This window comes from Phaenicophaeus curvirostris, chromosome 7, assembly GCF_032191515.1.
Source record: "Phaenicophaeus curvirostris isolate KB17595 chromosome 7, BPBGC_Pcur_1.0, whole genome shotgun sequence".
Taxonomy (NCBI): Eukaryota; Metazoa; Chordata; class Aves; order Cuculiformes; family Cuculidae; genus Phaenicophaeus; species Phaenicophaeus curvirostris.
Genome location: NC_091398.1, coordinates 12301647 through 12318079, shown reverse-complemented (window position 1 = coordinate 12318079; position 16433 = coordinate 12301647). Strand labels below are relative to the sequence as shown.

Below are 16433 nucleotides of genomic sequence, written 5' to 3'. Positions count from 1 at the left end.
AAGAAAAGGACAAAGAACTAGACATTTTGCAGTGGCAAAAACATGCATTCTCCCATCAGAATTAATCGACTGGCTTAAAAAGTTGCTCTAAAGACTAAGCTATTTTTCCTTCGTTGCTACTGTTGATGAAAGGAGTAGATCTTCTCTGTGTGGAGGGGAGGGAAAATGGAGGATCCTCGATTACTGGCCAAAGGAAAGGAGGCACATAAAATTCAGGCTGTTCTCCCTGTTCTGGGGATCCTAGGCCTGGGATCAGATCATGCAGTTGGTTGGAAAATGGGACAGTAACATCTCATTGCCAATACTTCTCTGCATGTGCAACTCATTCAGCAGCATAAGCTGGGGCAATACACCTGATGAAAGAATAAAGTGTTCCTACCTTGTCACCAGGGTCTCCCTTGCAGCCTGGTGGTCCAATTCTCCCCAGCTTGCCCTAGAGAAACAGCATTCAAAAGAAGACAAAGAAGCTGTAGGTGTCTGAAGGGAAAATATAGATTTTTCTGTTAACAGACACTGATTTTTAACTCCATCAACTGACTGTACCTGTGATCACGTAGAGAATATACAGCAAGTGTATTCCTTAAACAAGAGCATGGTGTGCAGAGACAAATCGGGGAGGAGAAAGTAGTCAAAATGCCCTGAATAATATCATGGGTGTTGTGGCAATTCAAGCACGCCCATCCTGCACAAAAGCCCTGGGCGATGGACACATCCCTTGAGGCAGGATTTGGTGGTCACTCACCTCTATGGTTGTGCTGGTTCTCTGCAGTTCATCTCATGTCAGAGTAGCTCAGGTCTGCAGTAACCATGCTGCCTGATGGATGCCCTGAGAGTAGTGACCAGCTTGCTTTATGCCCCAAAATGGCTTTGCTGGAAGCCCTTACACAGCTTGCCCCAGCTAGAGAGCAGTGGTGACTGAAGGATTTTTGTGTTTTAGAGTTTCAGCAGGCATTTTGAGTGGGAAGAAGAATTGGTATTGTCTCAGAGATATACTTGGCTGGGTACAAGAGAAATGTGAACTGACCAGAAGACAAAGCCAGCTGAAACTATCTCAAATTAGGCTGCCCCGCTGTGGTACCTCTGTATAGCATGCAGATCTAAGGGAGGTTGTGGTCCTCTGCACTCACCCTAGAGGCATTAGAGGATTTCAGGGACTTTGCTGCAAGGTACTTGAACCTGGATTTAGGGCTTTAATATTAAGAATAAGCAGTAGCTTAGAGAAGAATTTTCAGATTCTTTGACAAACCTCCTTGAAAACCAAATACCGGCAAAACTTTCTGCATATGCGTCCTGTAGGGGTCACTAACACTCAAGATGAGGGACCTATACCCCGATGATCCGGCTGTGTCACCTTCTGCATCAAGAGCACAATCTGGGTTACACATCCAGTTCCTGCAGAGAGCTTGCTGACAAAGAGATAGCACTTCTGTGACCTGCATTAATTCACCTCCAGCTACCTCACATATTTCTATAGGACATCCAGAATAATGTGTAAATAAGTTCATAGAAACCCCAGCCAGAACAAAAAGCTAGCATGCAGGATGGGAGAAATAAAACAACCTGTGGACACAAGAGTGGGTAAAGATATGAAACAGCAGCAGCCACGTTACAGGGTGCTCCCAAGTGCTGTTACCTTCTGTCCATCGGTGCCGTTCCTGCCCGCCAAACCAGGGGCACCCTGGATCAAGGGGAGAAAACAAGGCATAGGTGATCTGTTAATACACACTCAAGGGTGGTAGCCGGAACAACACACAAGTTAGAAAATATCCTTTCTTACCCTCCGTCCATCAGATCCAATCTCACCCTGAGGAAAAAAGAGGACAGGAGTCAGTCAGTTTGCCTGTCCCACCCATTTACATTCTAAAAACATCACCACTTCACAAGACTTTGAGCAATGTCTCAAGGAGAAGAAAGGCTTTGGGATGCCTCTGAAAATCCCTCCCCAAGCCCACAATTACATATTAATAGAGTCACAGAATGGTTAGGTTTGGAAGGGACCATAAAGATCATCCAGTTCCAATCCCCCTACCATGGGCAGGGACATCTCCCACTGGATCACATTGCTCAAAGCCTCATCCAACCTGGCCTTGAACACTTCCAGGGATGGGGCAGCCATGACTCCTCTGGGCAACCTGTGCAAGTGCCTCACCACCCTCACAGTAAAAAAATTCTTCCTAGTGTCTAATCTAAATCTTCCCTCTTTCAGATTAAAACAATTACCTCTCACCCTTTCACCACACTCCTTGATCAAGAACTCCTCCTCAGCTTTCCTGTAGGCTTTCAGTACTGGAAGGCCACTATATGGTCTCCCTGGAGCTTTCTCTTCTCTAGGCTGAACAATCCCATAGGTTGTTATTCTCCCTCACTACCTAAACTCTCTTTCATTGCAAAAGGAAGGTGTCCTTCCACCCCTCAGGTGCACAGACATGCCATTTGGTCTCTTCTTTCTCACCTTCTCTCCTTTCAGCCCTGGTAGGCCCTAGACAAAAAGAAAAGAAGAAAAATGCTGTGTTAGTGCCTGGGGATCAGCTGAAACAAAGGCAACAGAGCACCAGGGATCTCAGGTGGGAAACAGGCAGGTGCGAGGGAGAAGCAGAGTTGCCCCTGCTTTATCAAAAATCACTGAATGCAGGGACATCAGTCATCCACTATGGGATTCTTACCTTGGGACCAGGGTACCCGATTGGACCTTCAATACCTGGGTCACCCTGAAGGGAAAAACACACGTCGAGTTAGCTTGAGCGGCAAAGATGTATCCCCAGCTAACACAAGGATATCACTGCTGGATGTGGCAGCAGAGGGCTTTCCTCAACTCACCTGCCGTCCCTTAAACCCGTGGGGGCCTGGCTCACCCATGTTCCCCTTTGCACCCTATGGAAAGAAAATAAAACAACATAAGTCCATGCTTGGTGCTGAATGTGAGAAAATGGCAATTGCTTGGAGCCCCAGGTTCATTGTGGCTGCTCCTACAGAGCTCGGGCAGTACGCTGGCAGAGCAGGACTAGTCAGGGATAGACTGTATGGGGAGGGGAGTGCACAGAGCTCGGGGCAGGAGAGAGGGACACCCTGAATATGCGAGAGCCCTGCTTTTGAGGGAGAGCTGGAGACAACTGCTGCCTCATTCCAGTAGCCCTCTGGCTGGCATGGCCAATGCTCGGACACTGCTGCAGTGCTGTTGATGCACCAGCTTCGGCATGGACATGTGGAGACATCGGTGCTGGCTGTGTGCTCCATTCCCTGCAGCACAGCAGTGTTCCACAGCCAAGACAGATGCTGGGGAGTTATTTCCCACCTGGTTGCTACACCTGTGAAGGCTGCTGCAAGCTGAGGTGGGATCTAGGGTATCCTCCAGTGTCAGGCACTGGTATTATTCTCTTCCCACCAGTTAGGGTGACTTACCTTCTGGCCTCGATAACCCTTGGGACCAGGTGGGCCTGCAATCTCCAGGCAGCTCATCTTGTAGCACTGAAACACAACAAATTAAACCCAGAGGTGTAACGACTACACTGCAGAGTGCCGGCTGATTCATGTGCTGAGCCAGCGCACACCAGAAGCTCAGCTGTGCACCATGGCTCTCCACACACCTCTGCCCGTGAATGCAGTGCTAAAAACTGTTATGGCTCCAGCTGGGTTACAGTTGAGGCAGCAACAAGCATGCAGAAAAATGCTGCCCATAAATCAAAAGCAGAAAGTTGCCACAGGCACTCATTATGGCTTGGTTCTGGGCTCAAACCCAAAGAACAAGACAGCTAAGCATCAGAAGAGGTGGTATGGTCTTGTGTTTCTGGGGCTATCAGGGGATGTGCATGCCCTGTGGAGCATCACTCCTCCTGATGTATGCCAAACCCCATCTACGTGACACCAGCAGGGCAGGAGCATCAATATGTGCAGCACCTTCAAAATGTGGCTCCAAAGTGATGAACTAAATCTATTCAATAGAAATCATTGCAGGTGAGGGGGAAGCAGAGAGTGAAAAACCATTTTAAACACTGGGTAAGGGGACTGGTCCCCAGGCCCTGCACTGGTCTACAGGTGGGCAGAGACCACCTCACTGCAAGTTCTGCTACTTCGGGGTATGAGCTAGTCTTCTGGCAACTTAAACATGTGTTGTGTGGCAATAGCATAAAGATGCTGCTCACTCACCTCTCCGTAGGCTTCGTGTTTCTAGAAAACAGAAAACAGGATGAATCGAATCAGTTAAGGCGGTCAGCCCCAAGTGAAAAACAGCACTACACCCTTGAAGATGTGTGTTGATGGTAAAAGAGAGGAGATAGTAAAGGTCCCATGAATTTAAAGATGTTCATAGCAGAATCCCTGATTAACAGTGCCTCATAGCAGGGGCCTCAAAGACCATGCTGATGGTAAGCACAGTCTCAGTGTTGCACACCCTTCCATGCACCCCTGGATGGGGAGCAGGCTGAGGTACAGGTCTGGCCTTCAGCAAGAGATAGGCCTAGGGTGGCAGCCTGTCCAGACATGTCAGAGAAGAGAAACACAAACCAAGAAGTCCTGGTTAAGCACCTAATCAGAGAAATTAGAGATGCTCAAGACTCTGTTTGGCCCAAAAGTGCTGGAAGGACATCGGAAAGGAAGAGAGAATCTCCAGAGTCTTGCCAAAACCCACTGTGGGGCTGTTCAGAAAGCATCCCCCCCCATCCACATGCTGCTTCTTCTGTTCTGCCTTGTTATACTCTCTGCACCTCAGGCAGCACTCCGTACCATAGCTTGGATTATCCTATCAATGGTGTTCTCATCGATCTCCAGGGTGCCTTTCTGTGTGATGGCATAGTTGTTGCGATAGAGCTCGTGCGGCAGGTTTGCAATCTCCCGCAGGCCCTGCTCATAGACATTCTCGCTGGGGGCCACTGCGAAGAGCTTGATCCCCATGTCTCGCGCCCTCTCGGCCTGCATCTTCATCCCCCCGCAGGGGCTGCCAGTGACATGGCCATCAGTGATGACTATTGCGAAGTTCACACCTGAGGCCATCTGGGTCTGAATCTGCTCTGTCATGTTGGAGATAGCACAGTCCGTGAAGGTGCCCCGGCCAAGGTAGCTAATCGCCGACAGCCTGGGGAGATATATGTCTTTGCTGCTCGTTAAAGGACTGTAAATTTCCACCACATCTGAGTAATGAAGTCCACCAAACTGCCAGGTGATGTAGACTTGGTTCTGGTAGAGCTCACTCTCCAGTTTATCAATGAACCGAGGGATGAACCGCTTTATTTGATCCACGAGGCTCTGGATAGGTACAGTCTGCAGAGCAACACTCTCCGAGGTGTCAATGATGAAGTACACATTGATGGGGCAGTTCCTCTTTTCTGCATGGAGATAAGTATTCAGACCATGTCAGAACCCCTCGTGCACCACTGCATCCCCTTCACTGTTCCCCAGAAACCTGGACCAAGAAGCATACATAGACAGCACATAGAGGATAGAACACAGAGTTGTGATGAAAGCAAACCACAGCCTGGGGCTCAAGGTGAAGCTTCCTGTGAAGGTGTTGCAGCTCTTAGTAACCAGGAGTTATTTCCACCTGGGTTGAAGGAAATGAGGAAACTGAGGACTAAGCATCAACTTTGAATGAAGAAGAGCAAGGATATAACCTTTGCTCTCCTGCTCCAAATGAATGCCCTGCCAGGCTGCTGGTTGCTCTCAGATTTAGAAACATTTTGAAAAAGATCACGCCAAAGTGTTATACTGGAAAAAGCACAAGTCCCACCTAGCTCTAGCAGTAACTTCTGTGCTCAGGGCAGACAACTCTCCAGTGCTCAGGACTTCAAATTCCTAAGATTTGTTCAGTATTGAATCAATCCTGAAAATCTTGCCTTTTTTTTAAAGTCAGGCTGGACACATCAATCACCTCCTCTGCATTGCAACTGAAAAGCATTGAAATCATCAGATTAAAAGTGGACTGTTTTCTGACGTCACATACAGAACTGAGCTCTGGAGACTGCCTGGTATTTGTTACTGCATCAGCCTCCACTAGCAGAACCCAGCTCTTCCATTTTTGCCTCACTGCACTCCAAAACAAACTCAAAAATGGGAGGTTTTGTATAGGACAGTGTCCCCTGCAGACAGATTGCTTCCTCAGGGCACTGCCCAGGAGTGCAAAGGGACAGGAGAGGTGTAACACGCCACTGTCAGTTCCTTGTCAGCAGGATCTACAGCTGGCATAGCCATTGCTTTCAGTGAAATTGCTGCCTACGAAGGAGAGAGACACCCACATTTTCTGTTTAATACCTGCACAGGAGGTAGGACTAGCTTCTCCAGGATCCACATCAAGCTGAGCATGGAGAGGAACTAGAACCACACAAAGGAGAGTGGAAAAAAAGGCTTCTTGGAACATCTCAGCAGTTCCTCTGGATATTTAGATGCCTGGGGGAAAACACAAGTTACATGTTAAGCACAATATGCAACCTCCTAACTCTGCTGGGAAGATACTAAGCCAGCCAGTGCTCCTTGTAAACCCTGTGAGTGAAAAACACAACCTCTCCATCATTGTGATGCATCACTGGGCCACTAATGTAGATTTTTATATTGACTTGAAAGCTAAGCATTTAAAATATTTTGTTTGTTGGAGTATGGCTGAATGATTTAAAAGTGCTTTCTGAAGGGACGGACAATGTGGTGGAGTCGTTGACAGCGCATCAGTATCTTCTGATTTCATGGTTTCTCTCCATGTGTGTGCCTGACTGCCCCATGACCACATAGATTCCATTACCACTGATCCATGCAGGTGTAAGCATCCATGCTCCTCTCTTTGCTTTCTTGGCAAGACCACCAGTGAACGCATGCAGCAGGTTCTTTCCACGCCTAACTCATCGTTTGGGTGTGGTGATGCCTGTGTATGCTGAAAAGGTTCAAAATTCCTTGCTTAACAGCACTGCTTTGTAGCCTGCACAACCCCTGGAGTGAAGGGATGAATAAATAAGGCCTTGAAGAAATGCACATCTTTAGCATTCACCCATCATTGAGCCAGTGCACATGGGTGCACATTTTGTGTAGGGTTATGATAACTTAAGCAGCAGAAGAGTTACAGATCCAGTCCGAAAAGTTCCTTGGGATGTATATACAAGTGTTCAGAAGAACCCAGGCTTTGAAAGGACAGGATATTCACAGCCAGCCCAAGTGACACTTACCAACAGCAAAGAACACAAAGGAAGAGGTGATGCTCACCTTTACACCTAGAGGACAAACACTAACCAGCACAGTCTTTTAATGGCCCACAAATCAAGAAGTAGCATAGGCAATTTTCTGTTTGGTGGTCAACAGAACAGACCCCAAAAAGGGGCATGTGTGATCTCTGTTAGGGAATGAAGGCCTGAGTCCAGTCCAGAAAGAGAGCTTCTTCCTTAAATGTCTCTTTAGGGTAGCTCTTGGAAGAGTCCAAGGCTTGAATGGAAAGTGCGTTTGGTAGCATTGGTAGTGCAGGGGGAGGGCAAGGTAGTGATGTAGCTGAGATGCTGCCTTAGTTGCGTAGGAAATGGCATTACCTGAAGAACACTGGCAGCTCAGCTTCCCCTGCATCTCTCTATCCATACGGTGACCAGCTATTCCCTGATGGGACACATCCCTTTCCAGTTAACATTGCAAGCTGCAGCGCACCACAGGGTTCTGCAAATTGGTTTATGCTGGAAAAGTTGGTTTGTATCAGTGCTGCTGATATCCTTACACAGTAACACCCTTCCTCCTTACTAAAGCCTGTGAAAGCCAGCGCTCAGGCTGGATTTTAGATAGGGGAAGGAGAAACCCTCACAATCTTTGGAGATCTGGGAGAAAGGGTCAAGTTGTACGGAGATCCAAAACCTTCGGGAACATAACTGGGGGCACTTCACAGATGTGGCTCAGCAAAGCTCTCTGACATCAAGGACTTATCATGCACCTCCAGCTCAGCACTCAAACGTTCCTATAAAGTAGTTCATGGGTTCTTCTCCCTCCCTCCAGCTCAGAGAAGCTGCACATTCTGCTTGCAAACAGACATGACAGTGGCCTTATGAAAGCTCTGCATAGGGAATCGTGGCTCAGTTTTCATTGTGTTGCAGAGACCAGAAGAGCCATGGTAAAGATAAAATACTAAGGGGATATTTTAGTTAAGATCAAGAATTCCTCCCTTGAGCTTTTTTACAAGCTTTTTTCCCCTCATCTTGCTTACCCTTTAAAAAGCAGAGCTGCAGGAGATCCTGATCTCTTGTAGGACACAACAGCTTTGCGCCTTCAGACAGCACGATTTTAGAGACAGTCTTTCGTGATGACTTAGGAAGCTGGAGATATCGGCTTTTGGAGTGGCTGAGAGCACTGGAGGTTTTGGCCAAGTGTCTGACTCACAGATCTTGTCCCAAGTTTAAGCACCTCCCTCCCTCCTTCCTGCCATGTGTGCACGGGTGGGAAAGGCACTGTGCAGAGTTGCTGCTCTCCAGGCAGAGCTGCGAGGAGCAGTTAAACCTCATGGACAACCAGATCCAGCTCTAGTACAGGACTTCTCATGCCCCCAGCCCTCGGGGCTTTAGACTGGACCATGGCTTTCACCTCTCCAGCTGGCACAAAGGCAAGGCAGAAAAGTGACAGCTGAAAACACTAGACAGACGTCACTTCATTGTGGTCCTGTTGCACACAGCCTCCTTTATCTCACTCTGTCACTACCACTCTGTGCCTTGAGCCTCATCAGCTTTCTGCTATATCAACATGCCATTTGATCATTAACTGTGAAAGGACACACAGTGGGAAGGTCCCTTGCCCCACCTAAGAGGTCTCCGGGGCTGGGGTGGGAAATGGTGTCTATTTTATCACCCTCAGAGCACTATCAGATGTTGTGATTCTCTCACAAATCTCACATTTGATATTTTCCTTAAAGCCCCATTTCCTGCTGCAAAACACTCAAATGGAAATTGCAGATTTCACCATCAAAATTGTGTATTTCAGACAAATGCGTTTTCTGGATGCTGAAGAGAATATTTGAACACTGACAGGCCAGAAAAATAATGTAAAGAACAATTTGAGGGCTGACTCACTACGCTTGATTGGGACATTAGGAAAAAATTCTTCACAGAAAGGGTCATTGGGAACTGGAACAGGCTGCCCAGGGAGGTGGTTGAGTCACCTTCCCTGGAGGTGTTAAGGCACGGGTGGACAAGGTGCTAAGGGGAATGGTTTAGTGTTTGATAGGAATGGTTGGACTTGATGATCCGGTGGGTCTCTTCCAACCTGGTTATTCTATGATTCTATGATTCTATGATTACTTGGGTGTGCCCACCATGTTCTTCCTTGACCTTTCTCTTTCTGCCAGAGCAGGACCATGATGTTGTAGGATCAAGGCCTTACAATGATTGCTCTTGAAAATTTCTTCTCTCATATTTGTTTTATTGAAAGACGCATCTCTTTTCCCTTAAGATGCACCAAAGGAAAAAACACCAGGGAAATCCTATGAAGTGGTTTTGGGTCCTCTGAACAGATTTTGAGGGCATCATCCTCTCTTAAGTAGGGTCTATGCTCCTACTGAGCCTCAGGTGCTCAGCAGAAAAATGCACAGTTTTGTCTGCTGCTCACACACTCAGATCCCAGGTGACCTGGCTGTTACCCACATAATTGCAAAAGTACATGGAGTTATCTACGTAGAGCCCTGCAAAACTGGTGGTCTTGCCGAAGGACCCAAGTTCTCTGCTTGTTAGTACCTCTTTCTACAACTGAACCAAACGTAATACTATGGCAAACAAACGACTTGGAATAACACTTTCAAATACGCAAATTATATTCAGCTTATTTACACACCCATATCTGATTATCAGACAGATTGGCTGTTAACGCACTGGAAAGGTCATCTTATGTCAGGCAGAGCCGTGGTCTGTCTTATCCCACACACTGGTATTTCTGAAGTTCCTCCTAGTGCACTATGTATTTCTCCCTCAATACCACAACACCTGCTGTAGCTGAGCAAATTAGAATTACAGAATCATTAATGTTGGAAAAGACGTCTAAGATCATCCAGTCCACTCCTCAGCTCAACACCACCATGCCTACTACACCATGCCCCAAAGTGCCATATCTACATGTTTGTTGAACTCCTCCAGTGATGGGAACTCCACCACTTACCTGCGGAGCCTGGGCCAATGCTCCACCGCTCTTTCAGTGAAGTTTTTCTAGCATCCAACCTAAAACTCTCCTGGTGCAATTTAAGGCCATTTCCTCTCATCCTATCACTTGGGAGAGGAGACCAAAACCTGCCTTGCTACAACCTCCTTTCAGGGAGCTGTGGAGGGCAATAAAGTCTCCCCTCAGCCTCCTGTTCTCCAGACTAAACAGCCTCAGGTCCACATAACCCGTTTGCTTCAGACACTTGCCCAGATCTGTTCCCCTTCTCTGGACATGCTCCAGCACCCCAATGTTCTTCTGGTAGTGAGGGGCCCAAACAGGATTCAAGGTGTGGCCTCACCAATGCTGAGTACATGGGGAGGATGACTTCCCTGGTCCTGCTGGCCACACCATTTCTGATACAAGCAAGGATGTTCTTGGCCTTCTTTGTCACCTAGGCACACTGCTGGCTTATATTCAGCTGCTGTTGACCAACAACCACAGGTCCTTCTCTGCCAGGCAGCTTTCCAGCCACACTTTCCCAAGCCTGCAGTGCTGCATGGGGTTGTTGTGACTGAAGTGCAGGACCTGGCACTTGGCCTTGTTAAGCCTCGTACAATTGGCCTTTGTCCATTGATCCAGCCTGCTGATTGATCCCAAAAATTGTTCCCAAATTTACAAAAATTCAGCTGCTTTGCACTCTAAGCTAACTCTGTCTGCAAGGAACTTATTTAAGGCCACAAAAATTGCATTACTCTGAAGACAGGAGAATTATATTGGGCATGTCATATCATAGAACCATTAAATGGTTTGGGTTGGAAAGGAACTCAAAGATCATCCCGTTCCAACCCCTGCCGTGGGCAGGGACACCTCCCACTGGATCAGTGTGCTCAAATGCCCATCCAACCTGCCCTTGAACACCTCCAGGGATGGGGCAGCCACAACCTCTCTGGGCAACTCAGCCCAGCACCTCCCCACCCTCACAGGAAAACATTTCTTCCTGATATTTCATCTAAATCTCCCTTCTTTCAGCTTAAAACCATTGCCCCTCATCCTATCCCTGCACTCCCTGACCAAGAGCCCCTCCCCAGCTTTCCTGTAGCTCCCTTTATGTATTGGAAGGCTGCTGTAAGGTCTCCTTGGAGCTTTCTCTTCTCCAGGCTGAACAACCAGAACTCTCTCAGCCTGTCCTTGTATGGGAGGCGCTCCAGCCCACTGATCATCTCTGTGGCCTCCTCTGGACTCACTCTAACTGATCTATGTCCTTCCTGTGCTGAGGACTCCAGAACTGAATGTAGGACTCCAGGTGAGGTCTCATGAGAGCAGAGTAGAGGGGCAGAATAAAGTTTGAAACTGCACTGCTGCTCTGACATGGACACAGTCCCAACATTTTCCTGGCCAAGCTATCACTTATACAAGCAGCACTCTACTCCACTCAAATGTTTGCTAAATAACGTGAAAACAGGAAAAAAAATAGTGCCCCGTTTGGTACAAAAGCTCTTACAAATGCACCTCCACTTCCTCACTTGCGGGCCCATGGTTTGCAAATTTCACGGAATTCCAGTGTCTGTCAGAGCCGCTACCCAAACACCTTGCAGCTGGAGTCCCTGGGCAGGGGCAAGGTGTCTCCATCCCAGGGAAGCACAGGCCCCAGGCAGGCTGGCTGAGCCAGAGGACGGTGCCTGCCTCTCCTGGGCGTGTTGCAGCCCCTGGACCTGGGCTCCGGCAGCAGAAAGCCCTGCTTGTAGCCCCCACAGATCCTGGTCACCAATGCAATAGCTGAGCCCAGTGGGCAGCTCAGCCAGCTTGCAGGCATTGCCGCCCCCCGTCTCCCCCAAAATGCAGGAGCTGGTGCTGGTGAACCTCAGACAGCTAGGAGACACGAATCACAGGTCGGCCTAATCCATACCTTCTGAAATCCCGAAAATCAAAGAGGAACCGTGTAGCAGGGCAGCCACTCTGCTGCCCAGCCACAGCGCAGCATCCAGCCGCTCCTGCTCCCATCCCTCCAGTGTGGCTGGTGAGCCCGACTCAGTCACCTCAGGGAAGAATTTGGTTCAACAGGTTCCCCCCAAGGGATTTTGAGACCTTTGGCCCTGGCAGATGAGAGTCTGCAGCTTGCACTACTCGTACCTGGAATTAACGCTTGGAAAAATGCCCGAACCGGCCATAAGCCGAAAGCAATGGAAAAACAAGTATTCCCTCATATCAGGTACCACCTAAACACGATGTGCCCGAAACTGGTAGCTTTCTGGAGAGCTGCGAGCAGCAGCAGCAGCAGCGGCTGTGCAGCCGCAGAGGCACCAGCTGGCAACCAGGGGCTGGGTCTTGTAGATCCACCTGGACAACTGTCAATAAATAGGCGCAGGACCGCTGGGCAAGGAGAGGGAAACTCTGCCTACCTGGAAAACGAAGTCATCCAAATTTCCTCCGAAGAGCCTCCGAAATGTCAGGTAAAAAAAGACTTCGCGGAGTGGCTGGAATCAGGAGGGCTCCTGCATGCTCCGGGCTGGGGGTGCTGGGCTGTGCGGGGAGGAGCAGCGGAGGCGTCTCCAGCCCAGCCCCTCTATCCCCTTCGCAGGCAGGAGCTGCCCTCTGCCTTCCTCCTCCTTCAAAATCAAGCAAAACCTCGTTTGTAGTAGCTCCAGACGTCCACGGAGAGTCACTGTGGGTCCACAGACACCTCAGGGCAGACGCTGGGCTGGGGCGAGGCTGTCGTCGTTGGAGCTGAAAGCATTTTTGTTTGAAAAGAGCTGGAAGAAGTCTCATTTTTCCATGATGAGAGGCCCCTTTTCGTGGTTGGCATTGCTGCCCCACATATTTATACCATCAAATAGTGTTCTTCTTTCTTTCCTCCCTGTCCTCCTCCTCTTCCCATCCTGGTAACGTGTCTCGAGTGGAACAAATAAAACAAGAACATTTCAATAAAGAGCCATGTGCATCTCAGCCTTTGCAAATATTCCAGTCTTGTTAAGTCATCCAAGTCTGAGTATTACCTCTTTCTATTGATTCATTTCAGGGCTTGGGGTTTTTTTGTTGTTGCTGTTGGGTTGGTGTTTTTTTAGTTGTTTTGGGTTTTTTAAAATTATTTTTTATTTTTAATTTCACAGGCAATTTTTAGTTCTGCTAAATGAAAAACAGGGGCAAATGTCCCAACAAAATATGGAGAATGGTAATGACTTTCAGGAACAGGGCCTGTTTTCCCTTGAGACTTTCTGTCTCCAACCAAATTGTTGTGCAAATGGACATAGAATTGTTAAGGTTGGAAAAGATCTCTAAGATCGTCAACTCCAACCCTCAGCCCAACACCACCATGCTTCCTAAACCATGTCCCAAAGTGTCACATCTGCTTTTTTTTTTTCTTAACACCTCCAGGGATGGAGAGTCCACCACTGCTCTAGGCAGCCTGTTTCAATACTTCACCACCTTTTCAATGAAGAAATTTTTCCTAATTTCCAATCTAAACCTCCCCTGGCGCAACTTGAGACCATTTCCTCTCATTCTATCACTTGTTACTTGGGGAGAGACCAGCACCCACCTCACTACAAACTCCTTTCAGGGAGCTGTAAAGAGCAAAGTCTCCCCTCAGGCTCCTCTTCTCCAGAATAAGAAGCCCACATTCCCTCAGCTGCTTCTCATAAGACTTGTGTTCCAGACCATTCCCCAACCTCCTTGCCCTTCTCTGGACCAGAACCAGGCCACAGCTGCTAGAACAGGAAATCACAATGAGGAAACACAATTTTACTCTCTGTAAGCTGTACTGGCTCCCAGGCAGTGAGAAAAGCAGAGAATTTGCCTGAAGAGCAAGCTAGCTAGCTGAGCTAGCTGCTGACCCACCGATCCAGACCTACAGGAACATGTTGCTCAAACTGTGTTTGTGAAAAACATCTGAACTGCTAGCTAAAAATAATAAACTCCACTGTTTAGATGTTGGTACTTAAAAAGGTACATTGTGTAGCTGCTAGTACTTAAAAAGGTGTATTCTCGGAGTATCTTCTATGTCAGCATCTTCACCAGGAATACTCCAGTGGACTTAACAGTCTTAGGTTTATGGTTGGACTCAGTGATCTGAAAGGTCTTTTCCAATCTAAGTCATTCTATGATTCTCAAGCAGTCCCTATAGGAACCAGAGGCATGAACTAGAATTTTATGTGCCCATTTCCTCTTTCATCTCAAAGCCCCATGACAGAAGCAGGACTCATTTGGGAGTAAGGGGACACAGAAGAATAAGCATAGCTGAGAATCAAGAAGCTTCTCAACAATTCCTTGAAAAAGCAAAGAAGGATTTTGTGGCCCCATCCCTTTCCAGGAGCGCTCCTGTGGCTCTAAATGGGATGATCACTTTTCCTCCGGAGCATCTTTAGTGAAGGGGAGGGATCCAGCTTCTGATGACAGTGATTTATCGAACAGCACATGAGACATTTAGGCAAAGCATTCACCTTCCAGTAATTCAATGAACACAGCATGTACAAGGCCATTTCTTTTGTCCATTTTGCTGGTGTGTCCAGGCTCTGTTGTGACCATGAGTACTCATCAACATTGCTTCTATTCCATATTCAATATGTCTATTTCTAGGTGAATCTGCCCCTGCAGAAGCTGTTTCTCCAGCAAGATGCCTTATCATAAACAGCCGGACAGTACATCTGTCTCCTACATTGCTGGTGAGTGCCCAAAATGTAGAAAAGAGGAGAGCACAGACCCACATCTCCCTACCTCTCTCTTCCTCGATGCAGACTTGTGAACCCTGTCTTTTTTCTGCAGTTTTTTGATCGAAGAAGGTACAGATTTTTAACTTTCTATGTGTGCTTCTTGAACTTTCTCATGTCAAATCAAAAACTTTTTCCTCTAGTATGACATGACACTCATGGGTCTTGACCCATGAGGATTCTTGTACATTTTACAAAACAACACCCTATTGCTTCTTTTCTCTTGATAAAAAAAGGCTTACTTGGTCTTTCTCACCTACCTAGGCATCTATCTTCGCGATGTTTGTAAGAATATTATCTTGACATCTCTGTTGTAGATGGCCACATCTGGAGAGTTCATATCTTATGTTGGAATAGTCTGACATGCAGGCATGCTGAAGTGGGAGTATGTCATGTTTGAGAATTTCCAGAAATTCTGGAAAAATAATCTCAAAACAAGACACTGGTTTTGTCTGGATTTGTTGGGCTTTTTTACAGTCTTCTTTCTATAACTGATGGCGTTAAATGCCTGAGCTATTTCTCTGTAACTGAATTTTTCTTTTCATGAATGTCATGAGAATGTAGGTAGCTCTAGCAGAAAATGGACACAGGGCAGGAACTTTTTGAGATAGTACTAAAACTTTATCAAACATCTTCTTTCTTCTTTGTAAGGGGAATCACAAAGGGCAAAGACATTTCTTTCTGTGTGCAGTGATCCTCTTTTATGCATAGTGCTTGATACATATATATATATATATGTACATATATGTGTATGAAGTTCTGTCCAGCTGAGGAATCACTTCCTTTCACTCATGGGAGCCTCATCCACTGTCTCTATTCTCTCTTTGGCTCCTTTTCCTAATGCTCCAACTGAGTGGCTTTCCATTTTTTTCTCCTTTCAGAACAACTGCAAAGTCATGGAAAGATTTTTGCAGACAGCGTGCATGGACATGGGTGAGTTGTTCATCCCCTATCAATCTGACCTGCAGATTGTTATTGCTGCTTTCAGAACACACTACCAAGCAGATATTTGATGTTGAATTATGTCTAAACTGGAGGGAGAAGAAAATGAAGAGTAGAAGGAAAGATGGAACAAACCTACTTGATTTTCTGCTCTGCTCTGTGACTTTTTATAGGGTTTCAAGTAAGGGAGTTAGACAGACACACTCCCTTGTAGACTTAAATGTGATTTATTGTATGTTATTTTATGTTTAGTTGTTACTTTGTAAACTATGTCCTTTTTTTTTTCTTACATCTGACTTGTAGCCCCCAATAAAATGCAATCTCATAGTTTTAAATCACATGCTTATATTTCAAACAGCTTTATGAGACTGCTGTTGTTCTTTAGGAAATAGCTACTGTGGTTTCTTTGTGTCTCTCTGCAATTGTATCCACCCTTCATATGATTCTGAAGTTATATGGTGGTCTCCAAGATTGTTAAGTGCTTAGTAAAAAAACAAATGCTGGCTGTTAAGCATATGGTTGATAATTTCAGCATTTTCACTGATAATAAATGGAAAGATGGATTACGCACATTTTTATAGCTGCCTTGTTTTGAAATTCTTGCTTTCTAACTATATTTGTATGATGCATTTGTATTCCTTGCCCCTAACAGGCTCCTCTGAGGTTCAGGCTTGTGATTCTGATCTTTGCCTTGCCAACTTCTCTCACCTTAGGTGGCAC

General features: G+C 46.8%; 1 protein-coding gene across 2 annotated transcripts in view; it reads right to left on the bottom strand.

Annotated features, from left to right (window-relative positions):
* The window catches only part of COL6A2 (collagen type VI alpha 2 chain), a 30137-nt gene extending 17388 nt beyond the window's left edge, over nt 1–12749 (bottom strand). Inside the window, exons 1-11 of one of the 2 annotated variants that reach the window (XM_069860823.1) lie at nt 12468–12749; nt 6241–6375; nt 4720–5318; nt 4144–4164; nt 3400–3465; nt 2818–2871; nt 2664–2708; nt 2453–2479; nt 1778–1804; nt 1634–1678; nt 380–433 (exon numbers count right to left, since the gene is read on the bottom strand). In XM_069860823.1, coding sequence (XP_069716924.1) covers nt 380–433; nt 1634–1678; nt 1778–1804; nt 2453–2479; nt 2664–2708; nt 2818–2871; nt 3400–3465; nt 4144–4164; nt 4720–5318; nt 6241–6346 — 1044 coding nt within the window. In that variant the 5' untranslated portion in view covers nt 6347–6375; nt 12468–12749. The remainder of the gene's footprint in view (nt 1–379; nt 434–1633; nt 1679–1777; nt 1805–2452; nt 2480–2663; nt 2709–2817; nt 2872–3399; nt 3466–4143; nt 4165–4719; nt 5319–6240; nt 6376–12467) is intronic. The other variant, XM_069860822.1, reaches the window with a different exon arrangement.
* Between the last annotated feature and the right edge of the window lie 3684 nt (nt 12750–16433).